A 26,561-nucleotide genomic window follows, 5' to 3' on the forward strand; every position below is an offset into this window, starting at 1 on the left:
TCCACATGCACGCGCTCACCGGAGATCAGCTGCCTTCACAAACCAAGCGATGCAAACACAAAAGAGCCAGCCAACGAGTGGGGACCTCAGCTGTCTTTCTGTGGGCGTTAAACCGGGTACGAGGAATACAGTCAAATGTTCCTATCCCTCTAAGACAGCACTGGCTGCTTCTACTTCCTTGGACGCATGAAAGGTTCATAATCATCCAAGTCTGTGGCCAACAGTGAGGTCATCATTAACGATGAGACACATCTCCTTCCTCTGCAGCCCAGACAGAGCATCTCATTCAAACCCATCCTCTCTGAGGGACCCAGGCCCAGCGACAGGGTCTCTGCTTCCCAGACGCACACGGCAATCGATGCATTTATCTTCTTTTGTGAATCATACATTTAATTATCCACTTTTCAGACTATTAATAATACTTATAATATTTGATTTTGCATAAATCAACCTGTCTGTCTGCTTCACTCGTAGGGGATGGTGACACAAATGGAAGAAGCCAACACAACCCAGCAGGTCGTTAGTGCGTCCCACACAGCACCGCAGAGACAACGCCAACCCAAACAAAAGGAACCACAACACAAAAAGTAGGAGGGAAAAAAGGATGTCCTTGACACTAACCAATGAAAAGAAAGCAGAAGTGAAGGAAAAGGGAAAGAAAGGTTTACAAACAGATGGAGATTTTCTTTTTCTTGTCCTTGGAGTCACGCTCGCGCTCACGCTTGGCCAGCCGGCGCTTCAGCTCCTCGGGCATCCTCTCGTAGCAGTGCCTGCACACCGGCTTCAGGTCGATCTCCACGAACTTGTCCCTGAGCGGCAGGGAGCGGGAGAGGACAGGGGAGCGGAGAGACATCGGAGAGAAGAGACAGAGGAGAGGACAGGGGAGTGGAGAGATGTCAGAGAGAGGAGACAGAGGAGAGGACAGGGGGAACGGAAAGACGTCCGGGAGAGGAGACAGGAAGACAGGGGAGCAGAGAGACATCGGAGAGGAGAGGACAGGGGAGCAGAGAGACGTCAGAGAGAGAAGAGGACAGGGGAGCAGAGAGACATCAGGGAGAGGAAATGGGAAGACGGGAGTGGAGAGACATCAGAGAGAAGAGAGGAGAGGACAGGGGAGTGGAGAGATGTCAGAGAGAGGAGAGTACAGGGCAGAAGAATAGTAAAGACAGACACAAAGTGCTCTGTGTGGACGCCTGTCCCCAAACCACACTGTGAAAGAGCTAAACTAGTCCTTTCTGGATCTGCTCAATGAGGCGAGAGAGAGAGAGACAAGGTCCTTCATGGGTTAAAAATGGCAGGTGAAGGAGCGGTCGTGGGGGGGGCAGACAGTGGTCTCTCTCTCTGCAGAAAACCCGTCACGCCGATGTTTGCGGAAAATAATGTAGTTTCTCAGTGAAGTGATAATAAATTGTGAACAGTCACAGTTTCTCTAAGAATGCAGAATAATTTCTCACAGTATCGGTATTGGCTGATCTTAGTTAGAGATGTATTCTTGTTTTAATGATTTGTATCTGTACATAGACATTGCAGTGCACCCTCCCACCTACCCTATTTAAAGTCTGCAGTTCAGTTTTATGCTACCAGGGGGTACAGTAATGCAGTTATAAATAAAGACCCTGCCTTTCCTCCCACAATTTCCTACGAATTATCTTCTAATAAACAACCGATAAGTGAACAACAGCCTTTGCACACTTAAAATACCAACTATAATTCCCACAGAGCAGTGCTTCCTACTCAAGGCGACCTCCTCTCTCCTCCTTCGTGATGATTCGTGACGATTTCCTACTTACTTGAGGGTCAGCTTGGTGTTGCAGGTGGAGCAGGCGAAGCAGTTGACGCACCAGGCCTTGTTCAGAGCCGACACCACTGCAAGAGACGCGACCCGGCGTTACAAAACAGTGCCATGAGGCGATTCGTTTATGTCCATCGCTTTCATGGCGGAATCAATACAAAAGTGAATAAAACTCACCGTCTCCTTCAATCACGCGGTTGCAGTGGTAGCAGACATCGCCGAAGAGCTGCGGGGATTGAGGGGACAGATTAGACCACCGGACCCGGCTGCGACTGAGCCCGTTTATGTCACACGCAGCATATCTTTGGGCCCAATCAGGAAAAGCTAATTTAGTCCCTCTAGTCTGAGCAGAAGTGTCCTTCACCAGAAACAAACTTCTCATGCAGAGGGTTAGCCGTGTAAACTGTACAGATTGACTTGTTTCTTCTTTCCACCAGTAGGGGGCACCGCAACACAGCTGACCAGCAATAGTTTCTCTCTGCTGCGCTGATAAACGCGGCGTCTCGTACAGTACAGTATGGTGCAAGTTTCTGTCACATCTGACATCTGATAAACAGACCGGAGCAGTTTATCTCGCTGATCTTCAGTGTGACAGTAATAACGACAGTCAGAAAGTTACACACTTGTGATCACAGGGATAAAGGCCCTGCACTGCTCCAGCCCAACCAAAGTTGTTATTATTCAGACAACATGCATCAGTTCCTGTGTCAGCCATTTGGACATGGACTGCACACACAGGTGACATGAGCTACCCATACAGAGACTACACATGTATTTGTGTGTCAGTTCTCATTAAGTGTATGATCATCAACACGTAATATGTAAAAGTGCAATTATCATCTTGATTGTGTTTTTTTTCCTATAGGAGTTCAGGATTGTGAGTCAAAAGGTCTTATTGTAATAGTAATCTTGACGCTGATGACACAGTGAGGGTGTTGTTTGTGCGTTCTGACAAGGGGATGCACTCGAGGCGCCCTACCTGGTTGTAGTGCGTCTCGCAGTAAGCCAGGCCCTTCCTCTCGTAGTGACGGTGTCCGAGGAACGGCTTTTCACACTTAGCACACACAAAATGCTGCAAAAACACGTCACCGGCCCAATGCGTCAGTCAGGGTGCAGTTCACAGCACACATTATTGCAGTCGGGACAGAGCGCAGCAGGACACAGGGCTGGAGGGGCTCAGAGACGCGGCTGTGCGTTTATTGTGGGCGTTTGTTTTGGGGGGCAGGGTTTTCAGGTCATGCTGAGAAGGGTACATTGTTTTTAGAGAGGAGAATTGACAAATCAGGGGTTATAACTCAATTTAACAATCAAGGACCCCCAGCAGGGTGTAAACACTGGTGTCTGGGGGCCCATGGAGGCGCTGCGTCGTCCTGAACCCCTCCCATGTGAAGGGCCGGTGTCGGGGGGGCAGGCAGGGTCAACGGGAAGCTGAACACCCGGTGCAGGGACAGCGCCCGCTCGCTGCCCCGGCCCTCACCATGTCCAAGTGCCTCTCGCAGTAGGCGTGGCCCCCCCGCTCATAGTAAGGGTGCCCCTGGAAGGGCCGCTCACACACGGCGCACACAAAGTGCTGGCCCAGGGAGAGAGAGGCAGAGAAACACGCAGGTAAGGGACGGACACTGAAAAGGCATGTAAGAAGCAAAGGAGCAGAACCGACTGAGAGGAGGAAGAGGAGAGACATTAAACACGGATAACAACAATGAATAACAGGATGAGATTCGCCTCCAGCACGGCCAGCAGGTCCATCTCAGTTCTGCTGCTGGTGGCTGACTACTCACACAGCAGCACCGCAACGGAGAACACATTTCCCAGCATGCAACTGCCTGCCTGCCTCAGCCTGACCACAGACACAGGCGAGAAAGATCCTGGTCGCCCGCCAAAAATGTCTTTAAATCAACAGATCGTTGGGCAATCACCTGTAAACACTTCTTCGTGTGAGGACCCGGACTGCTCAGCTTCAACTCTGAAGTGCATTCTCATCTCACTGAGTCACGCGAACATAAAACTACGAGGCATTTTCTTTTAAATAATATATTAAAGAAATAAATAAAGCAACAGTGTCTTGGGGAAACAGCACAGCCTGGTCGAGCTTATTAGTATTAGTGCTCCATTCATTTCTAATATACGGACAATATGGACTTGTCTCTGGCAATGCCTTTGTGAAAGGCGCTATATGAAATAAAGGTTGATATTGTTTGACCGTGGGAGAAGCCTGGTTATACTGTGGTGTCAGGGGTCGGGGGTCACGCACCTCCACGTGCCACTGCTTGCCCATGGCATTGACCACTCTGCCCTCGATGGGCCGGCGGCAGGCGCCACAGATGGGAACTCCCATCTTGTCATGGCAGGGCAGGCAGTACAGCTCGCCCTTCAGCTCCCGGGCGTCGGCCGTCAGCTCCTTACTGTGGAGAGAGGGAGATGGAGAGAGAGAGAGAAGTGAGGGAAAAGAGTGAGGGAGAGATGTGAGAAACGAGAGGGAGCCCGAAGTGGTTAATAAATCACTCAATTTACTCGTTTGCAGTCGAATGGTGCTGTAAAATAAACAGTGATTTATAAATCCATGGAAATTATCTCCATGCCTGTCATGAATCATGGCTGTGTAAACAGAGCCCAGTGTCAGCGCTGGCATGTTGACTCTACACGCACATCCGTGTGGACCAGCCTGCGAAGGCAGTGGAGTACGAGAGGAGACAATACATCCCAAACAAAGGGCGAGATAACCCTGCGATTCCCATTTCACTGAGCGCTGAGCCACAGCGGGCCTTTGTTCCTCTCCGTGTGTCCCAGAGAGAGTATCTGAGCTCAAACAGATCTGATCAGCCTTTCTTCTCTGCAAATAAGCACTGTTGTCACAAATTGTGTGCTAATGAGCCGCCCCCGGGGACTTCCCCATTAAACACTCACTGAATTAGCAACGCAAAGCCCCCTGACGGAGGGACGCTGCGATCCTATTTAATTAGCACACAGGGAAACACAAAAATAAACCCTCTGTACTCTGCACTTCCTGAGATATGTCCCGTTCACCTGCGTCCGCTTCGCTTCCAGAGAAATTGTTCCTGCCCTGGACTCGGCAGCCAGAAGGCCCACGGCTGAGGACGGCGCCTAAAGTTGCCAAAGGCATGCCTGAGAGGACGAGGTCTCTGGAGCGGTCTGTGTGCGAGGTTTAATAACAACTCACTCCCAGTCCCAGCCAAGCCATGGCTCCCAGGCGCAAGAGAGGACTTCATTCCAGGTCAGGCGTGGGCCGAAAGTTACTGCCGATTAAGTCATTTCCTGTGGGCTGAACGGCCGTTTGTGCAATCCTAGCTAATTTAGGAGGTCAGAGTTCAGGGTAAGTATTGAGCAAACGTACAGAGGGACACACCCAGATCAGACAGGCCTGTGGTGATGTCATAAACCCCCGTCAGAGGGAGGCCAATGCACAGCCCAGGACTCAAGGGTTCCAATCTAGAATTTGACTTTATTTTTGCCTTTATTTATACTTTACCCCAGATGGTGTACACGAGCCCACGGGGGGCAGTGTTGAGAGACTCACCCGCAGTTGGTGCAGTTGAAGTGGTCGGGGTGATAGGGGTCATTCTTGAAGATGAGCGGCTGCTCATCGATGATGGCGTGGCACTTCTGGCAGATGTACTTCCCCAGGCCACGTGCCTTCTCTCGGTTGTGGCAGGGGCGGCACAGGTGTCTGGGAAAGGGGGGAGAGAGGGAAGTCACACTGAGGGCACAAAGCTGTGCACGTAACCCCTGCCATACTGTTCAAGAGAGCACCCAGAGTAAACGGCAAAAAAGATAAATACACACATACACAAAAGTAAATAATCACAGATCTTTCCTTCTGTGCTTCAGCGGCTGCGGTGAAAACATATACAGTTTCCAGCAAGAGCTTCTGCATCAGACATTGTCCGCACTGCTTATGTGCCAAGACGGCCTGTCACACCATGTCGGTGAACATAACCGGCCTCAAAGAGCAGACCAGCATCGGCACCGAGACCCTGGCGGCCGAGAAGGGATTGGTCTGGAAAAATCCCTTGTGGGGGAATCGCAGACATGGACAACACAGATAAAACACCACGTGTGCTTGTGATCGAGGAATGCCGCAGTCTGTTGAGGAGAGTGGCATACATACATGTACCTCTCTTAGTGATATCTGCCGAACAGAACACAACACGCATCCTCATCCCGGGGCACGGGGATCCCGAGAGGCGGGGGCCGTGCCAGAGAGCGAGGAAAGCGCCGGGGGCGAGTCTGGACATGTGGGGGGAGGGACTCCGGGAACGATGCTCACCTGCCGGCATTTTTGACGAAGCCCACGTCGGCCAGGACCTGCTGGCAGATGTCGCAGCGGAAGCAGTCAGGGTGCCAGCTGTTGTTCATGGCCTTGATGACCCGGCCGATGATGAACTCGCCTGCGGACGGAGCGACAGGGCCGGTCAGGGCAGGGCGGCGGGGGGGCAGGTGTGGTGTACAGGGGGCGGAAGCACGATATGACAAGACACGAGAATCCTCGGCAGAAATATAACCCGTTCAAAGGCAGTGTTCATAGTAGATGGTTAACTGATGGTGTGGTGTTACAATACGATGGTTTGACAGTTAGTTAAGTGTCTCGGAATGAAAACCCTTTTCTTCTCATAATGTCCCCCGACAGTGAGAAGTGTGGTGTGAAGCGGGGTTTGAAGTGAGAGTTGAAATGTGAAGTGAGGCCACTCGCCCGGCTGGTCTGTCCCGGGGCGTTGTGGTGGGGGGGAGCTCTGAACTCACCGCACTGGTGGCAGCACGGGGCGAACAGCATCTGGAAGTCATGCTCACAGTACTTCCTCCCTTCAAACTGCAGAGAGAGAGAGGAGATGAACAACCAGTTAAGATCTTACACAGATCCTGCACGCAACACCACGACACACAAAAGAGACTGGCGACAAATACTTTCGAACACTCAGCCAGATCTTTAGAGAGAAACTGAAAATCTGCGGCATTTCTATTAGCTTCCCTACGTCATCCGCTGCACGTATTGGCAGACCAGCTGCTTCAAGGGGAACAGGGCGATGTAATAAACCAACACCTATAAATACCCGATCCTCATTACCCTGCTCCTCGAGAGCCCCTGTCAATCAGAGCATATAGGTATACTGTGGTTGGTGGGGGGACGCTCACCTCGTAGAAGAGCCCCTCCGGGAACTGCTGGAAGCACTGCGCGCACACGAAGCACTGCTCATGGTACAGCTCGCCGTTGCTGTTCACGATCTTCTCGGCGGGGGCAAAGCCGCTCTTGCAGCGCTCACAGATGGCATTTGCCAGGGCATTTGCCATGTTGCTGCGGGAGAAGAAACCAGCATCATTAATTTCTACACATTAAGAGGCGATGGGGGCTTTAGTGGGCTTGAGAATGAAGGGGCACAAAGTTCGCTCGAGGGGGCAAACTCGCAGGACAACTGCCCCACCCACGGACACCCGCGTCCCTTCATACGGACCCATAGAAGAGAGGAATCGGAATATGGCCAGCCTGCGAGGTTGAAATTTCAATTCAGATGAAAGAGAAGAGTGATTGACACACTATTTACACAACTCACAGGATGACATGTTCTTGACACTTTTCTATTGCAAGACTACACTATGATGTAAAAATATGAATTAAACTTTCATTTAATTAATACAAAGTGTAATTTGGAGGAAAAAATACATATCCAGGGACGCTTAAACTCAAACTACCGAGCAATACATTACAGTATTACAGTATAAACATTATTAGTATTAACTGTAAAACAGGCTGCACTTGAATTTACTGTTCTCTTGAATGATGTCATCGCTCTGGACACGGCCAAGTTTCTCGCTCGTCAGCCGGCGAGGAACCGGGGGCGGCGCGTCTCAGTGTCAAAGCACGCGTCATACAACTAAAAGGTTGCATCTCCATGCCAAAGCAAATCGCTAATCTCTATGTATTGCATAAGAATGTGAAGGAAAAAAACAATTGTTCAGTCATGGGCGTTTCTGGGGAAAACAGCAACGATCATTGAGAAACCTGTAAGAATTATCTCTTTATTTGAGCTTAAGATAAGAGTTATAATACATATTGAACTGTTGGGTTTTTAAATACCATTTAAAGCAACTGCAGGGCAGCTCCATGGTCACAGCTTTATCTTGCGAGACATTTCAGAAGAAGGGCAGTCAACATTAGTTTAACATGAGCTGTCGGGACAGTAAATGCCAAACTGAACAGATGAGGCTAATCGGGCTTCTGCACAGGGGAGAGGAGCAGTATTTTCTTTCCTTCCCGTCGCGATTCCCCTCTATCCTCTGGACCGCTACCAAGGACACACTTAAAAAAAGAGCACCACGCTGAACCGGATCGTACACACTGGGGCATCTTGGCACCTCAATCTCGCCTTTCTGCGGAGGAGAGGAGTTACAGACGCCTCACATCTGCAGTCTGTTAGGGAAAGTCACAGCAGTCTGTCATTGTGAGGAACGCCACGTCCTCTCGGCTCGCAGTCTCAACTATGCATCTATCACACTGTAAATCACTCTCATCCAGTCTGAGCAGAGCCGTTGAAGGCTTCGTTCACCCGATTAGGCACAGTTACACTATCTAATGTGTTTCGGGTAGTTAATCTCCATATGTATTAATAAATAACAAAAATCCATCAATCAAGACCAATCAATGACCAATAAAAAGCTTCCTAACACTCCGGGACAAAGAAGTGCCACTCGATTAACCCTGATTTATCCTGGCCTGTGTGAGGAATTAAAGAGCCTTCATAACTGTCAATGCTGGTCTACTATAATAAGAAAATTGAATCCCTTTAATATGTCAAGGAAGACGATGGACAACAGACCCTTTGAAGATAAAATATATCCATTTTGCACAGATAAGTAGATAAATCTTGGAAAAAAAAAAGTCTAAGCTAATGATTAAGCCAGACACACCCCCGGCAGGCCCGTGTCCCGCGCAATAAACGTCATTGTCATTGTTTACAGTTGAAAAGGCTCTGCTGGAAAGTGTCTCCGCGCCGCTCTCTGTGCGAAAGGTCAGGGCTGCTCCGTGCCTCACGGGAATGTCAAACATGTACACAAAGTCCGGCAACAGCGCTTCTCGCCTTACAAGGCAAGGACTTGGACTGCTGTCAGCAATGCCAGGAAAACCCTGATCACCGCAAATACGCAATAGATTTTTAAATGAATTTAGGGGTGCGTGTGTGTGTGTAAGTGAGTTTCTTTCCCCCTCTCTCAGTATTATTTCTCCTATGTCTGATGCACAGGAAAAATGGGGGCCCACAGCCTGTACCTCCATCATTGAACACCTTCATCTCAAGTACCAGTGAGTCCGACAAGCAAACCACAAGCACCATCCTGTCCAAGATGTGTCACCAGCAGACCCTGAAAGTCACTAGTGTTGGGCTGCACCGCATACTGCAGCAACTTACAGTACATAAGAGCTGATTACAGTCCATGCAAGACTACTTCTGGATACAGAACTGCTGAGCATAAGCTTCAGCTGTTCTCCACAAACGTCAGCCCGTCCCTCCTCTGCGAGAGAACAGAGGGAGGAAATGACAAGACCCCTGAGTATTTGTACCTCCGCGCAAGCCAGCAACTCCCTGGAAAAAAGGCTTTTATTGCGTTAGTGTAAGCAGATAACATTTCCTGAAAATAAAAAAGCAGCGATTGCTATGCAATCAATCCGCAAGCCGCTTATCCAGCCTCTCAGAGCCGAGCATCAGGCTTTCTGACAACATCGAATACAACCTCGTATGTGTGCAAAAGTGATTTCATACGGCCAAAGAAAACCATGTGAGAGAAAGGGTAATAAAACAGCAGGGTGGGGCGGTAAAACCCCAGCCACCGTGTGAACGGTGTGGTGGAAAACTGGCACAATAACCTCGATTGCACTTTCGGGTGAGGCTTTGTGTTATACAGGCATATGGTCAGGACACAAGGCAGGGCTGCGATTGATACTCAAGTGTAACTAAGAGTCTAGTAGGACGGTTGATAAAATGCAGAGAGCCCCCGACTCACACAGAAGACCCTAATTCACGAGCTTCCTCAGTGTCTGAAGCTCTCTGTCAGTGCTCAGAAACGCCGCGGCTGCTTTGCACGGTGAGGCTAGCTTCAGTTATCGAGGATGAACACTGATTACATTTTAAATCAGACCAGATCAGCATCGAGTCACCGGCAAAGAGGCACCAACGAGACGTGCGGACTTCCAGCCTGGAGATCCGAGCTGTACGAATCTCTGAGGCGGCCAGAGAAAACGCAACAGACCGTCAAGAGAGTCTTTCACAGTGATGGCGGCTTCTCTTCAGGAAGTCTGTGGGGAAACAGTCAGACCTGCTAAAAATATGTACACAAACAGGCTTCTTTAAGAGAAATGTGTGTCCAGTGAAGCCGAGGTGTTTGTTCTTCGGCAGACCACGCTTTAAGATACCACCCTGAAGCTATGGGGTGAATAATCACACGTTGTACCAGCCTGGCTCTGGGTCACCCGGGCAAAAACGTTCCAGTATTCCTCCGTTCCTTCATGTAATACAGAAATAGTGTTTTCTGCTGTAGCATATCTCTTGTACAGCAAAGCCGTCCAGCTACACAACAGATTATTGTATAAGGTGACCAAATCCAAAACAGAGGCCTTAATGTCAATATATAACATAAGAAATGAAGCCAATCAACTGCTAATTGGTTTTAGCATATGTTCCGGCAGGACTTATACATGAGGGTCGATTACAGGGTTGAGGCAGAAGAAACACAGGATTTCCTTTATTTATTATTATTTACACAAACGTATAGCTCATGAAATATAGCCTTAAGTTTGAGAAGTCTGGATTCAAAAACTCATCCAAAAATCCAGCACACACCCCTGCCAACCTCTTCTCACAGGAAGATCTGTAGGCACTGCTGAGAGAGAAATGGGAAGGCTGTGCCCTTCCTCAGTGAAGGCTCATAATAAATTGCCCCCCCCGCTGACCTCTTGCCACCCAGTAGCCCGGCGGGCCCCCTCTCCCACTCGTCAGCACAGAGCTCTGCCCCGACACGGACAGGAACACAACCGCAGTTTCGATTAAAGCCAGGCTGGTCAACGAGTCTTACTGATCTCAGCAGAGCCTCCTCCACATTTCTAAGGGTGTTAGCCTCAACACGTCGTCCGCAGTTACAGCACACAAGACATCAGGGCCCCTGAAGAGCCGACACAGCAGAACAACACAGGAATCTGATTTTACTGTGAGCTTTTCTTTTAGACTGTTCAAAAAAAATAGCACAGATTAATCCTGGTGTCCTTCCAGTACAGAAATATGTTTCTGCCCACAAAAGTATTATCCACACAAAATCTACTACACTTGCAAAACTAATAACATTCATATTCAGTTAACACTTTATACACAGATCTCAAATGGCACACAGTGTTTCTATAGGAGACATTGAATCCAGATTTCCTGACGTCCTGCTGAGGGACAAAGGATCACCAAGTGACAAGGAACCCTAAACAGGGCTGTTTTTTTTCCCCTCTCTCACTAAACCTTCCCCATCCTGGGATAAACACGTCTCCCACACATCAACACAAACTCCTGCCCGGCTCCCGTGAGCTCTGCGGACATCCCCGTCTCTCGCACAACTCACAAGCGTGCGTAGAAGTCGCAGAACTCCTTGTACACCTTGATGTCGCTGCGCCTCCTCTGGGACTTGGACACGGCCATCTCGGCCTCGCCGCCGCCGTCGCTCAGCTGCAGCCCGTTGACCACCTCCAGCTGCAGCTCCCCGTTCTCCGGGATGGCACAGGGCATGGCTCTGCTCTGCACCTCCATCAGCAGGACTGGCACACACAGGAGAAAAAGCACCCCACCCGCGGACGGCAGATCCAAAGAATCACAGCTGAGCGAGCGCCCGGTGCGAGACGATGTGAGGAGAGAGACTTCCCCCGATCTCTCTGCACAGCCCAGCGCTCGGCACTGAGTCCCCTACGCACCCCGCCTGCCTCAGAGCGGGCCGGGTTACAGCTTCAAATTAAGAGCACAGCCCAGCAGCAGCACAGAGAGGTCAGCAGCACAGACTGGTTGTGCAGGGAGGCTGGGGTGGCAGGAGAGAGAGACACACCACAGACTCCCAGCTTTTATTTATTCTGTTAACGAGGCTCTGCCCTTCCAAGTTTAAAAGCTACAAATGTGTCAGTAAGAACAATGTCTGATCCAAAACAACAACAACAAAAAAGCCCTGGTGAAACATCAGTGATCCAGCTGGGTTTAAACACAGAGAAGGAAATCAAGAAAAGGAGAAAAAGTTTTCTGTGCCCAACAGCTGGATTGGAACAGAACAAAACCGCTGGGAAACATTCGCGTCGAGGAGAGCTCGGAATCCACATCGACGGTTTTAATTTAGTTGCGCAATTCATAGAAACACTATCGGGAACACTGGAAATCAAACCAAAGCACCACACGGCAAGCGATGAGAAAGTGGGATATGTGCGTGCCACGCCGGGCCCGGGCCCATCCTGTCCCACTCCTCCCATTAAACCATGACCGGCTGCCAGTTCTGGACAAAATATGTGAATTCGGCTTCTAACAATCTGCTCGATCTCCTGATGAGCTTCCTTCACACAATTAGCAGTTTTCGAGCAACTCCGACACTGAAAACAACGACCGGGATGAAAGGAACACTAGTGGTTAGAAGCCAGACACAGCATTTATTGCCAAAAGTCACTTAAAAAAAATACTAATACATGTCCGTCTTTGTGGGGAAAAACAGCTGCCGATAGAACGAAACTCAAAACATCCAACACTATCCCTTTAAGCTACACAGCTGAATCGTTTGACGCCACGGGCAGGGGACCCGTGGACTGCGTTTATCCCTGCGATGAGAGGAAGAGGAGGAGGACAGTGTGAGCGCATGTATTCAGAGTAATATGATTATCATCCCCTCAATCGATTGCTTTGTAAGCCACTTCACCAACTCTCTACCCCCCGTGAGCCGAGGCACCGCTCCAGAGCCCCAGATCAGGGCTTTTCGGTGGTGTTGAGGGCCGTGTCCTTCACAGAGGACTTTTAACCAGAAGAATCCGTCCTGTCGCCTGGACTTCAGTGTGTTTTCCATCATTCCACAAATAGACACCCGGGACGGCTCATCTCCAAACTAGGGACTTGGCAACAGCAGCTGCCGGTGTGTATGTTTTTTTTCCTCTTCAAAGGGGGAGGGTGTGTAGCACAGGAGGGGCTGCTTCACACGCCTGACCATCTACCAAGACTTGGCCGTGGGAAAAGCTGCCCCAATAACTGGCACTGGAGCAGCCGAGTCAGACTGGAGCGAAGGGGGGGACACCAAACCTGCAGCGAGGAGGTTCTCCCTCACCTCTCACCTCTCACCCCCCACATGGAGTATATATCAGCTGAGGTCACCGGAACCTGCCAATGGAGGTCAAGGGTGGGCAGGTCAGCCCCGGGGCACCTCAGCGAGTCAAGAGGGGAAGCGGTTTGGCGGCACTCCACGGCTCAGACCTCCGAGAGGCGTCCGAGATAGGAGGCTGAAGATTCGCAGGCGTACTGGACTTGAAAAGACCAATTCAACACCTAAGAGTAGGTGTGCAACTGTGCAGCCGCCCAGGCATTGTCCTCATTCCCGTCTTTGCTTCAGAGAACCTGGCGTCCCCCCCAACAGGAATGAGTCTCTCTAGAAAAGCGCTCTCTCAACTCCTCACAAGCCAGATGGTCCGCATTCCCCAAGGACAGGTGGGGCTCCAGGAAGACCAGTATCCGCGCCCCCCAACCGTGGACTCCTCTTTAAATCACCGCTACACAAAAGCACAGCTTTTACTGCTCAGACGTGTGACCGGTGACCACAGCCCTCTCTGCAGCTACAGTCACAGAGCAAATGAGACCACAATCCAAGAGCTGGCAGAGGGCAAATAGTGGTGCTCCTCTACAGTATTTATGGGCATTGATTGAAGAAAACACAATTAAATTGAGGTTCACAATGGGACAAACATGCGCAAGAAGGACGGTACACTCAGTTGGGACACCTGACGTATCTTCCTGTGGCTGACACTCATGGTATCTGCGTTACAAACTAAAAGTATAAGAATATGTGTACAAGGATACTGAAGTCACAAAGTATTCGAAGGGGAGGACTCTCTGGAGACCTTGGATGCTCGTTAGACACACCAGACGACCTTCTAATTTCGCTTTGTAAGATTCCACACAGCTTTAGTATGTTCTGCGTTCCTGCCATGGCTCGGTCACACAATCGCCTCTCGAAGGAAGATCGCTCACAGCCGTCACATCTCATCAAAGTGCCGGGTTTCAGAATACATCATCCACATTGTCACATTTAACTTGCAAGGACAAACTGTAGCCTCTCCCGTCTCTCCCTCTGGTCTAAATCTGGACGTCATCGCTGTGAAGCTGTTGGGCCGTCCGCATTCCTTCGGCACGAGATAAGAGATGGAAAAAGCTTGCACCTCGTTTCAACCTCCGAGAATTTAAAATTGAAAAGAAGAAACAAAAAACGTACACACACACAGACGCACATACACTAAAAGCCCACAGATACAGCGGCTCATAAACAGACTGAACCGAAGAGCTGGCAGAACATAAACACATTCACTGACACGGGTCCAGGCTCCAGTGACCGGCGGTGTGAGAGACCGGATGGCCGACTCGGGACCTATAATTAATCACTGTCCTGCCGCAAGGGTGCGAGGCGCCCCGTGCAGCCCTATATATGGCCGCGCCAACTGTCAACACCAGACACGCTGGCTGGGAGGCACATTCCCGCGGCAGTAATGACTCCATCGGGGACGGCAGACACCGGGGCGACAGGCAGCTGGTCACGGACCGTCCCTCGGAGCAAACACCGCTCCGGCTCCTGTAGGCCGGGTGAGTACAGCGCACGCTCTCTACGGCACGCCAAATACTGCTCACCAAAACTGAACGTGGGTGCACAGAAGCCCACACTTCCCCGAATCGATACAATCTCATTGATCTGAACGGAGTAAGCATCAAGTGTAGTTTGATTCACCTTTTCGGGGGGCTCGACCTGTTGTTCAGGAAGCTGCTATGTTGGGTCTTTTGTAATCATGGCATTGTGTTTAGGGAAATGGAGTTAAATCTCAAAGTGTGGGGGGCATGCACCTGAAAGCTGTGTCCCGGGAGTTTGGTGCACGAGAGGTATCTTGTTCAGTGGAATTGTGTGAATCAATATGCAGTGTCTTTTGCTTTTCACTGTCCATCTCCGTGTGATTTGTAATCTGTGGACACATCAAAAAGCAAGTGTAGCCGCTGACAGTGATGGGTGAAATGTTTTGCCGAGAGGATCGGGAGCGACTGTTACAAACCACACGATCTCACAATGCACCTCTCCTGTGAAAGCTTTACACACCATTCTCCAGAAAGAAACAAAATCGTAAGTCGTATCGGCTCCCTGACGATTGTGGTATTTGACTTTACACTGACCGTAAACAACTCAAGTTAATCCCTTAGAAACTGCATTTGTTTCACTCATCTAGACGAACATTTCCGTCGTGCTGCTTGACCGCAGTGTGCAGCTGTACAATTTAAAGCACATCCTACAGTTTGACAGGACTGATCATAGAGTCAGGGTTCGCCTGTAGAAAACCGATGAAGGTTTGTTGCAACACAAAGACAAATAGGGCAGAAATGCCTAAAAACATCCAAACACTGCAAAACTTTACATGTGGTTTATATTATCATAAATCCACTCCTTCAGTTTTGTCCAGATGGTTTGTGCCTCGCAGCGTTTGAGTAAATAAAAAATCTGGAGCATGCGTTTGGACGCGAGATCTCTTCTCATACTTGAAGCTGTCCGCTTCTCCGCCAACGGCCACGATGCAAACCAGTTGCAGCCCAACGTAGAGCCGGGGTGTGTGATACTCAGGCAGGTTCGTTAAAAACACTCGCCATCGGCCGGACCCCATATCTCGGGTCGCCGATAAGAGGCAGCGTCCTCCGTACACAGAGCGAAATGGCACCTTTTGTTAGAGCGCGATAAAGAAAAACCTAACAAACCGCTCTCAGTTTGCTTTGTGAAACTCGGCGCTGCCCAGAAATCCGTATCAGAGTCGAGCACTTACAACACGACTGCAGCAGTTTCACACTACAACAGTGCCTGTCATGAAAGTGGACATCAGTTGTGTTGGTTTGTCCCACAGGACACAAAGTCTATCCTTACATGAGCTCGGAAGTTTGGAGACACTTAAGACAGCCTGGTTTGCGAGGTGACTGAGTGACGCTACGAAAGCTTTACAGCTCCCAGGTAGACAGAGTCGGCAAAGACATTCTGAATCCTGACGGGCAAATCATTCTCCATCCCCACACTAATTCTACCCTCTTTACCCCTCTTGAGAGCAGCTGGTGGTTCGGATTAAGTTTGTCCCTAATGGCCAAACCCTTCCCCTGCCCCAGCTGCCCCTCACCAGCCACATCACGGTGCTCACAGTACAGTGACATGGACCAGACCAGTCTCTCCATTTCAAATTGGGGTTTCTAGGCTTCGATCACTTCACACTATTAAATCATAAACAATGGCTCGGCCCGTGGCGAGTCTGCATTCGCAATCTGCGCTCGGCTGATAAGACCGAATTAACTCCCAGACCCAGACAAAACAAACCGCCGCCAGCCACTTCCGAGGGGCGGGCACATCGGAGTTCAGCATTTAGTTTTTCCGCTTCGGAGGTTTGATTTCTTAAAGAATCGGGTGTAACTATGTGCTTTACCGTTTAATTGTTCCTCACGCTCCCCTGGTGTTACTGTACGCACAGTGAAAGCACTACAACACTACAAGACAAGTCACACTCTTGTCTCTGAAGGAGTAGGCTACACTCCTCCGCAGCATCTAGTGTGGTGTTTCCACCTCCATGTTTGACGGTGGGGATAGTGTTCTTGGGGTCATTCCTCCTCCTCCAAACACGGCGAGTTGAGTTGATGCCAAAGAGCTTGATTTTGGTCTCATCTGACCACAACACTTTCACCCAGTTCTCCTCTGAATCATTCAGATGTTCATTGGCAAACTTCAGACGGGCCTGTACATGTGCTTTCTTGAGCAGGGGGACCTTGCGGGCGCTGCAGGATTTCAGTCCTTCACGGCGTAGTGTGTTACCAATTGTTTTCTTGGTGACTATGGTCCCAGCTGCCTTGAGATCATTAACAAGATCCTCCCGTGTAGTTCTGGGCTGATTCCTCACCGTTCTCATGATCACTGAAACTCCACGAGGTGAGATCTTGCATGGAGCCCCAGAGTGAGGGAGACTGACAGTTATTTTGTGTTTCTTCCATTTGCGAATAATCGGACCAACTGTTGTCACCTTCTCACCAAGCTGCTTGGCGATGGTCTTGTAGCCCATTCCAGCCTTGTGTAGGTCTACAATCTTGTCCATGTCATCCTTGGACAGCTCTTTGGTCTTGGCCATGGTGGAGAGTTTGGAATCTGATTGATTGATTGCTTCTGTGGACAGGTGTCTTTTATACAGGTAACGAGCTGAGATTAGGAGCAGTCCCTTTAAGAGAGTGCTCCTAATCTCAGCTCGTTACCTGTATAAGACACCTGGGAGCCAGAAATCTTGCTGATTGATAAGGAATCAAATACTTATTTCCCTCATTAACATGCAAATCAATGTATAACGTTTTTGAAATGCGTTTTTCTGGATTTTTTTGTTGTTATTCTGTCTCTCACTGTTAAAATACACCTACCATTAAAATTATAGACTGATCATTTCTGTCAGTGGGCAAACGGACAAAATCAGCAGGGGATCAAATACTTTTTTTCCCCACTGTATCGTATATTTTTTTTTCAATTGCAGTTTAAATATTGATATACAAGTAGCTGACATCAAAAGTTATTGGAGTCATGCTTCCGTTCGTTAAAATACTTCAAACTAAACATATTTCTCATGATTGGCAGTTTCCAACATGTATTGAACGAATTTTAAAAGTAACGCGGATTGACTGATACAAGATGAATCCTCTATATATTATTATTTATTGGCAGACACCCTTATCCAGTGTGTATATGTGTGTGTGTGTATATATACACACACACACACACATATACACAAACACACACACTTAAGAAAAAAAAATCATTCATTACACTTAAAGACCTCTGACACAGACCATGAACAACAACTGAAACGTGTGTTCTGTCGAGTCCCAGCTCGGTGAACAGAAAGTTACTTTATTTTTCCATTTCCACTGATAATAATGGAACTGGGTGGGGGGGGGGCGGGCCAAGAGGATGTGAGAACAGAGGGGGACGTGGGTTTGTACTGTACTTTCCCAGGTTTATGGCAGCTTGTGCATCGCAGACGAGATCGGGCTCAGAGCTGGCAGAACTGAAGAGCATTTGCTTTGTGTGTTTGTTTTGAACTCCTCTGACACTCGAGAGCAGGAGTCGATTCTCCCTGAACTGCCGCCCGACACCGAATACGACAACAAACCCAAACAGCGCAGAGGGGACACTTCAACTCTAAAAGCCGTCGATGTGGGGCCAGTAAAGAAAGCCCTCCTGTATCTACAGCCCCCATGCCCAGGGTTGGGACGGGCTGGCATGTTCTCACAGGAAGGTCACCTCTGGGGGGTCACGGCGCATTCCTGCCGGCTCAGGCTTGCTAATCTCCCCGGGACCAGCGCCGAATACCTCGGCCGACGAGCGCAGGGCCCCGGCACGGCCCCTGGCAGGACTTCAAAGCCCGGAGACGAGGCAGCGGCCCCTGTCCTGCGCACCCTGTTGTTACAAACGGGCTTTTATTTCAGGTGACTGGTTCTCAGCATGTCAGAGTGCATTAATCCAGGCCAGCGTGTTCCTGCTCAAAGACGCAGCACTTTCGAGATGTTATTGCAGACAAACATCACCGGCAGGCCGAGCAAACTTTCAAATACATTTTATTTATCATTCATTATTATTTTTAAATGCATTTCATCTTACAATTGCTGCTGTCTGCACAGTAAACTCAACAGGGGAAACAAGGGCTGCTGCTCAGTTTATCAATGAGATAATTTATCAGCCATTGCTCTTAGAAAGCCTAATCTTATGCAGCTTAATCCAAACACAAACGTTGCACCACGTGTGTTTTATTTGCCCTGCGATAGGTAACACTCAGTCGTACACACAGAAACTAATCAGACCCAGAACCACACCGCTCCTGCCCAGACACACAGGACAACACGAGGCACAACAGCACAAGATACAGGAGGCAGGGGGTGGGGAAACCAGCACCTGAGCAAATGACAAGCACATTTTTGTGAGATTGCAGCCGATCCGGAGGAAATACAGCATGCCTTTGGGAGAATGACTTGCTCACCCAGCCCAGGTCAAAGCTCAGACGGGAGACGACCCATCCACACACACGCAGCTCGAGTGGGTTTCCCTGCACAGCCACACTCACCTGAGCCGGTCCTTGTCCAAGCTGCCCAGTCCGTAGCTGTCCGGCCGCTCCTGCCTCCTCCTGTACAAGTCCGAATTCGACAGCTCCTTCAGCCTCAAAGTATTCATCTTGTCCCTTCTGTCCTAGTCCTCTCCTGTATCTCAATCGCTGCCCGTCCCCGGGTCAGCCACTCCACAACAGGCAGAGCTCAAGCAGAGAAGGGAAACTCCTCGCCGTTGCCCAGCAGCTCCAGAGGACCTCTCACCTGAGGAGCCTGTGAAGCTCCTCACACACACTGCCACAGTCCCGCTTCCTGCTTCCCCCCCTCTAGGGCACACACCCAGTGGACTGACTGACACACCGAGAGGAGTGTCCCTGCGCTCTGCACACCTATGAGCTGTCTCCCCCCTCCCCCGTGATAGCGCCGGGCTGCCCAGCCCCCGAGGACGGCAGGTAGGAGACGCTTTGCACATGAATCAGCCGGCGCCGAGTGCAGGGGAAAGTAAACGCCCCTGGCAGCCCGTTCCCGCTCCGCCTCTCTTCACCCGGAGCAGCGTGGCGGAAAAAACACAAGGCAGCCAGACTAAGGGGCTTCTCTCCTGATCCGGAACAGAGAAACACATTTCACTCTCACATCTGGTCCCACATGCTGAACTTCTGCGTTTCCCCCGAGCAGCTAGGAGGTAATTTCCACCTTCCTTCAATTAAAAAACACAGATCCTTTTCTCCACACCCTTTCTGAAGAACTGCCAGAATAAATATGACTGACTAATACTTTCATCCATCCCTTCTGGCCCCCGCAGGCCTGGTTTACTCGGCAGCGTTTCTTTCCTTCATCGAATCCTCGATCCACAGTTTGCTTTTTAAATGACACCTTGCAGTACAGGCAGGAACGTACACGAGAAGCCCCCGTGCTTTCTACTGTGGGTCAAGGGTCACACGAAGGGTCCCTCTTGCACCTCGGAGACGCATTCCTCAGCACCTCGGAGCTCAAAGAGTGAGAGAGAGAGACACAGAAACTGCCCATCTAAAGTATGTGCGCTTATTAAGCAACACTTAAGACACAACGTGCATTACAACACCAAAATGCACTGTGGGGCTTCTCTGCACTCTCACAATCACAATTACTGCAAACCTATCCGACTAACAGCTCTATCACCTCACTGCAAGTCCAGTGCTGTTGAGGACAGTCAGTGCTGAGTGTAAAACAGCTGCCTTGCACACAGTTTGTGAAACAGGGGCTCCGGTGTGGGGGGCAATCTGAGGGCACGCTGGGGGACGGAAAGCCTCACATCTGCCTTTCCTGTCCTCTCGCAGCAGCGGGCTCTGGTGTTCACAGTAAACAGTGCCGGCCCATCGCCTTACACTGCATCAGCGCCGCGCTCGGAGAACCGCAGGCGTGTCACTTCCTGACGCAGTTTCACCTCCTGGAGGATGACTTGGGGCCAATTGTACAACATCCCTCACTGCAGAGCGGAGGTCAAGGCACAAACTTAAAGACACACACAGACAGACAGAGACAAACGAGACACACAGATGCAAAGCCCAGAGGAGTGAGGGACCTCTCTCTCTCGTTAAGCAGACATTCCTGTGAACACCAACGTGCGAACGGGGTGGCAAATCTCACACTTCCAATCACTCGGCGCTCCCAGCCCGACGTGGCAGACACAGAGACCGAGACAGGCAGCGCTCCCAGAGAGGGGCCTGCAGGAATCCAGGCCCCGAGGGGGACGTGCGTCTCCAATCACATCCCCGCCTGCCCGGGCTGGCCCTCTGCTGCATTCCTCACACCGCACCCCCCAGCAACACACAGCACGGTCTGAGCCACAACGTCAGAGTTCAGCTGATTGTGAAAATGCAATATTTCACTCTGCTTGGGTGTCGCATCTGCAGTCGTCATCAGACTGAGGACAGAGAACGAAACGCAGAAACCACAAAGTACAATTCCTATTATCTCAGCTGGTTTTGTGCTTTTTTTTTTTTTTTTAAACTGCATTTCTTTTTAAATTCAACTAAACTCAATCTGCATTCTCGGAAAAACTTGGAATTCTCCTCTAGAGAGTTTTTGGAGATTGCTGGACTGAGCCCCTTCCCACACCGTCCCCTGCCTCCCCTGGGCTCAGGCACAGACACAGGTCAAAGGTCAGCGGTCACCAACCAGGCTAAATTGAGAAACACCCACCCGAGGTATTTGTGGCGAAATCGGCTCCAGTTCAAATCGCCCCGAATCAGGTCATTATCTTTTAAAGCTTCTCCAAAACTGCGTGGATGTGTCATTAGGGGATCGTAGAAAACAGTGCCTGCATTGTGTGGACACTATAAAACATGTCCGGGAGAAGCAAATCACTTTATGGTTTATAACTGTTTTCAGAAAGACCAACATTATACCTCCAAATGGAAAACTGGGATCAGGGCTCCCACTGCTGGACCGAGACGCTACTGCAGTCTCCACAACAGGAAGTTCCTTCAGCTTTCAGAAAACTCCCAGCCAAGGATCTGCACATCTCTCTGGTTAAAATACCGCTAAACAGTAATCCGAGTAACAAAACACCCAAAGGAAAATACAAATCAAAGTGCTTCAGACTCTTATTGCAGTTAGCTTATTTAGGAAGCACACGGCATGTTGAAGGGTTTCAAACCAGATTGACGTGTCAATTAGAGGACACAAGTGTCACGAGACGACCCACTCCGTCGCTTCTGCTTGGCTAATTGTTGATTACACATGTAGTGTCCGTCAGTACGTCTCGATTTACTCTGATACACAAAGCGCTGATGCAGCTGTGGCCATACTTCACAGCCCCCTCTCCGTCTGCCCTAAAGTGACTCACGCACCGTGCGTTTTACTCACTCTTGCCGACTCTGATTGGGTTTGGATTTACAGATTGAAATACTCTTGTTGTCCCATGTTTGCTGTGTTGTGCAAGCTGTCCCGGGTACAGCTGATAAATACACACAAATGACCTCAAATGGTGATGCACTGAACTGCAACTGCTTTATTGTCTATTGTGAGCAAAGCAGCACAGCTTTAGAGTCAAACTTCTTTGGACCATTAAGGTAAAACATGAATTACTGTGACTCAAAGGCGTGTCAGTCTTTAATCTCCTCCTATTATAGTAAGAGTATAGGACACCCTAATAAGGTCAGCAACACTATTTTATAAGGGGAATAAATAACTGATAAATCCAGCACAAGGATTAAGCACTTTGAAACCTCACACACAAACTGGCTCCGATAATCACGTTTTGTGTTAAAAAACAGTCCAGGGCAACAGCCGTAACACATCCTTCTGAGTATGGCGCCCCCTGCTGTCACAGCCTAGTCCTGCAGCTCAGGCAAGTGTAAATAGCTGGAATTGCAAAGACTGAGTAAATGCATGCACTGTCTCTCGCCCCCACCCCCCACAACACACACACACGTTCTTCTTTCATCTTTCAGGAGCAGGGGATGAAAAACAAAAATGCATTCCACTCTTGCACACTCCACAATGCTCACTCACTTTAAAGGTTTTAACTGTATTTAATAATAAATACAGAACTCAAAGGAACGAAGTGATCATTAGCGAAGGAAATCATTCTTATTGTAACAGATGTGCATTTTGTCTCCCCTCCCCCAACACCCGTCCAGCTCAGAGAACTGAATTCCAGGCGAGAGAGAGAGAGAGAGAAAAAAAAGCCAACAGGAAGTCCTCGCTCAGCTCAATGAAGATAAGCTAAAAATGGCTCAAGAGAGGCCGTCTCTGATCCGAGCCATGCGTTTCCCACAGAGCTCTGCCAGCGATCGGGGTCTCATGGCCCTCAGGGAGGCCCGCACTTCCACACTGGGGCGAATTGGACTCTTCCTGTTCGAGTCAAAGCACCCATTCAACAGCTACAGCCAGTGTCTGAATCGCTACAACTGTGTCCTTTAGCCTTTCAAAAGAAATAAGCAGATAAAGACAATTACCCAGCATCCTCTATGATGCGGTTAGGGAAACGTCTGCTTAAAATAGTTGTTTGTGAAATGCATTGTGCTCTTAAAAGCCCACAGTCACATTTTTCCAATTCAGTGACATTCCTGCAATAAACTGCGGCTTCCCTGGTCACTGGAAAAGGCTTTCAAAGTTTTCAAACGCATCACAGCTTCACGAGGCAACTCTAAGGCCATCCTGTAAGACCATAGCGCAATCGAGAAGACGACCAAATGGGTTAAACAGAAGGGCACCACAGAGCCAAAGACCTTTTTGAACAGACTTTAAAGCAGTTTTTTTTTTTTTTAATGGCCACACACACAAGTTCTTAAGAATCATTAGCTTCTCTTGGGTCTCAAACTATCCAGCTGTAGAAAAAGCATGTTTTCATGTAAAATCTCTGATAGTGCAAAGATAAGCCTGGTCAGGGGGAGCGGAATACAAGGCTGAGTTCTGATAGTCACACACTGTAGGGTCCGTCCATGAACACAGTGCACAGCCTTGTAGTTTGGAGGCGGTTTTAACAACCGATGTCCTTCTCGTGGAGAGTTACAGAACAATTTGCAAATTCAAATTTAATACATATGGCATAGAAATTGGCTCACACCTTCACACAGCCCTCCCCCACACACACTTGTCTGCAAGTGTTTATTCTTCTAGTAGTACATTCACTGTATTCACTGCTTTTCAAAACCCCTGGTTCTGCTCTCAAACACCCAGATTACGATCTGATATCTGCCAGTAGGAAATGTGTGTGTGAGTGTCAGAGAGAGAGAGAGAGAGAGAGACAGAGGGGGGGGGGCTGGTTATTGTGGGCGCGGTACAGCGTTTCTCAACCCGTCCGTTCGTCACCTCCACACGATCTAATGAAGCATCTGTTTACTGTTTACTGGCACTTCTCTCCAACAGCAACAGCAACAGAGGGGAAAAAACACTGAATGTGTGACTGAATAAGAGCGAGGAAGAGGAAGCTGACAGAGGGCAGGGCTGCCAGGCCCAAACTCCCCCCCAGCCCCTCAGCAAAGCCCAGGACCACCTAAAATGGGTCACGCAGAGAGGTGGGTCCCCCTCGGCCGTGCGAGACTCTCGTTCTCTCTTCCTCTTAGACACTTGCAACAGTAAAACCACTACAGATGATTTCGCTTTTCGATTTTTATTTTAAGTCTCTCCTGTTTCCCCTCTGAGGCGCAATTCACTCTAGTGTAAAGCTCTCACTGCTCAGTGCACTGTCCGGGGGGCACCGTTAAGTGAATGTAAAGTTAAATGCCTTCCCGTGGACCAGCACAACATCGGGTCTCACCGCCATTCATTCAAGTCCTGCACCTTGACCTGCAACACTATTCCCGGCACCAGATCAAACATTCAACCATGAGATTAGATTTATTTATCTTTGCTGTACAAGCCGGTGAAACTCACTTACCGCGTTTGATAAAAAAAACAGGCTGCGTCTGCCTCTGCTGGGAACCAGATCTCCTGAAGAGACGCGTCCTCCCTCTGCTGTGAAGTTTGAACTTTTTTATATATATATATACACGCTGCTGTGGTCACAGCCTCGAGTCACTTCCGGAGCCCAGCTGACAGAGAGCTGTCATCCGCTCCCTCACTCACTCCCTCCCTTGCTCAGCAGGGTCGGCGCTCAGCTGCACTGTCCCCGGCTCAAACAGCAGGCCCAGGAGACTCACCGTCCCCCAGCGCAGCAATGAGCCACGATCCCGCTGTGTGCAGCCATCACAGCCTCTGCGTGCGTCTGCACCCGTCATCACAAAGCCCAGGACCTTATCATTAGACACACTTGCTTCCTGTTGCTTAAAAGTTCCTTAGTATACAAAAAGAAGTGTAACTGGAATTTAACTACTGCATACAATACACATCATCATCAAAGTAGCTCTCCAGTCACAAATTATATACATATTTTATACAAATCTCAATTTGGGAATTAATTTTGTTCGTTTGTCATAAAACATTGATCTTGCCAAGCCCAAAACAGGCAAGACTCCCCGATCTGTCCTCATCCCGGGGCCTGAGCACCAGAACCCAGCCCGACTGGGAAGCACTTGGATCAGACTGCACTCTTCCTCCGTCATCCGACCCCAGCGCTGACCCTCCTATTGCAGGACTGAGCTCAGCGCACCTTCCCCTCCATCGACCCGTTTCTGCACTCAATTAACTATCCTGAACAAACTATCACACCCTCACTGCAGCCCCCACACCACGCCTCTCCAGCTCAGCAGACGTTGTTCTCCCAAATTCAGCAAAGCCTAAACCGGGAGATCTGACCGCAAATGGATTCTCCCCTTGGTCTTGGAAAAAACTATGCCAGCTTGCGAGATCAGGAAAACTAGTGTGTTAGGGTAGTACTCTACAAAAACACTAACTCTATTCTCAATCAATCATTCAGACTTAAATGTCACCCCACATATTTCAGACCCAGGCAGGTGGCTACGCCTGGAGAAGAGAACTAAACTCTGTTATTCCCAGACCCTGAACAGAGACAGTGGCGGACACGGAGCGCTGCAGTTTCCCACTGAGACGAGAGACCGGCCCGCTGCACGCGCCCCACCCAGCGGGTGTTTATCCGGTCCGAGGCCAGAGAGATCCCAGGAGCGTGGCGCCGATCCCACACATTCCTGCGGCCCTCGGCCTCCCCGCGGGGCCGATCACAGCGGGGCAGGGACACTGCCACTCGGCCGAAGCAGCGAAGGGGCTGGCAATTGAGGAGAACAGAGAGGGAGAATAGTTGTGCTGCAAAAACAATCTGCTGCCCCCTCCTACATTAAGGAAAGTGAGTGAGTGTCTGTCTGTCTGTCGTTGTGTGTGTGTGTCTGGGCATGCATCACTGTTAAGGTTGGGAAAGAAGTTGTGAAAACGTCCCCAGAAGGATAGTAACTGGAGACAAAATCTATTTTTAAACCGAAAGTGCCCACATTTGTTGCCCCCTGCAAAAAGATGTGTGTGTGTGTGTGTGTGTGAAAAATGAACAAACCACACATCTCCTTTTGGGTAGAGGTGTCACATGATCCTGCCTCACTAACGATCGTGCCGGGAGTAAAGACCCGAGTTCAAAAGCACGCTCCTGTGGCTCTGTTAAACAACACTACTTTCAACAGGAATAAATACATTTTTAAGGCTGTCATTACAGAGTTAACTGTACCTCCAGTAAGTGAATTTAACACACACACACACACACACACACACACACACACACACACACACACACACACACACACTACTGGTGGAGGCCTGGCCTTGAAAGGCAGTCTTAACCTCTCTCCGCAGTGGGGACACTTAAAAGCCTGTTTCTGGTGTAAAAAGCAAGCCCAGCACATTCCTCCACTCCCACTGCCAGGCCAGTGCCGTCACCGCGGTGTGGGGGGCCCCTGTCAGGGTGGGAGCTGGGGGGCCGTCACCGCCAGGGGGAGACATTTCACCTGCCACCCAGAAGGGAGTGCCTTCTGCAAAGCGGGTGTAAATAG

General features: G+C 49.7%; 1 protein-coding gene across 8 annotated transcripts in view; it reads right to left on the reverse strand.

Moving 5' to 3' along the window:
- Positions 1–26,561, reverse strand: part of LOC136750861 (LIM and senescent cell antigen-like-containing domain protein 1) — a 37,274-nt gene that overhangs the window by 3,446 nt on the left and 7,267 nt on the right. Inside the window, exons 1-10 of one of the 8 annotated variants that reach the window (XM_066705992.1) lie at positions 11,396–14,283; positions 6,941–7,100; positions 6,551–6,617; positions 6,078–6,198; positions 5,328–5,477; positions 4,044–4,194; positions 2,772–2,864; positions 1,970–2,018; positions 1,791–1,866; positions 673–809 (exon numbers count right to left, since the gene is read on the reverse strand). In XM_066705992.1, coding sequence (XP_066562089.1) covers positions 673–809; positions 1,791–1,866; positions 1,970–2,018; positions 2,772–2,864; positions 4,044–4,194; positions 5,328–5,477; positions 6,078–6,198; positions 6,551–6,617; positions 6,941–7,100; positions 11,396–11,580 — 1,189 coding nt within the window. In that variant the 5' untranslated portion in view covers positions 11,581–14,283. The other 7 variants (XM_066705998.1, XM_066705994.1, XM_066705991.1 and 4 more) reach the window with 7 other exon arrangements.

The sequence above is a fragment of the Amia ocellicauda genome, chromosome 6 (assembly GCF_036373705.1).
Source record: "Amia ocellicauda isolate fAmiCal2 chromosome 6, fAmiCal2.hap1, whole genome shotgun sequence".
Lineage (NCBI taxonomy): Eukaryota > Metazoa > Chordata > Actinopteri > Amiiformes > Amiidae > Amia > Amia ocellicauda.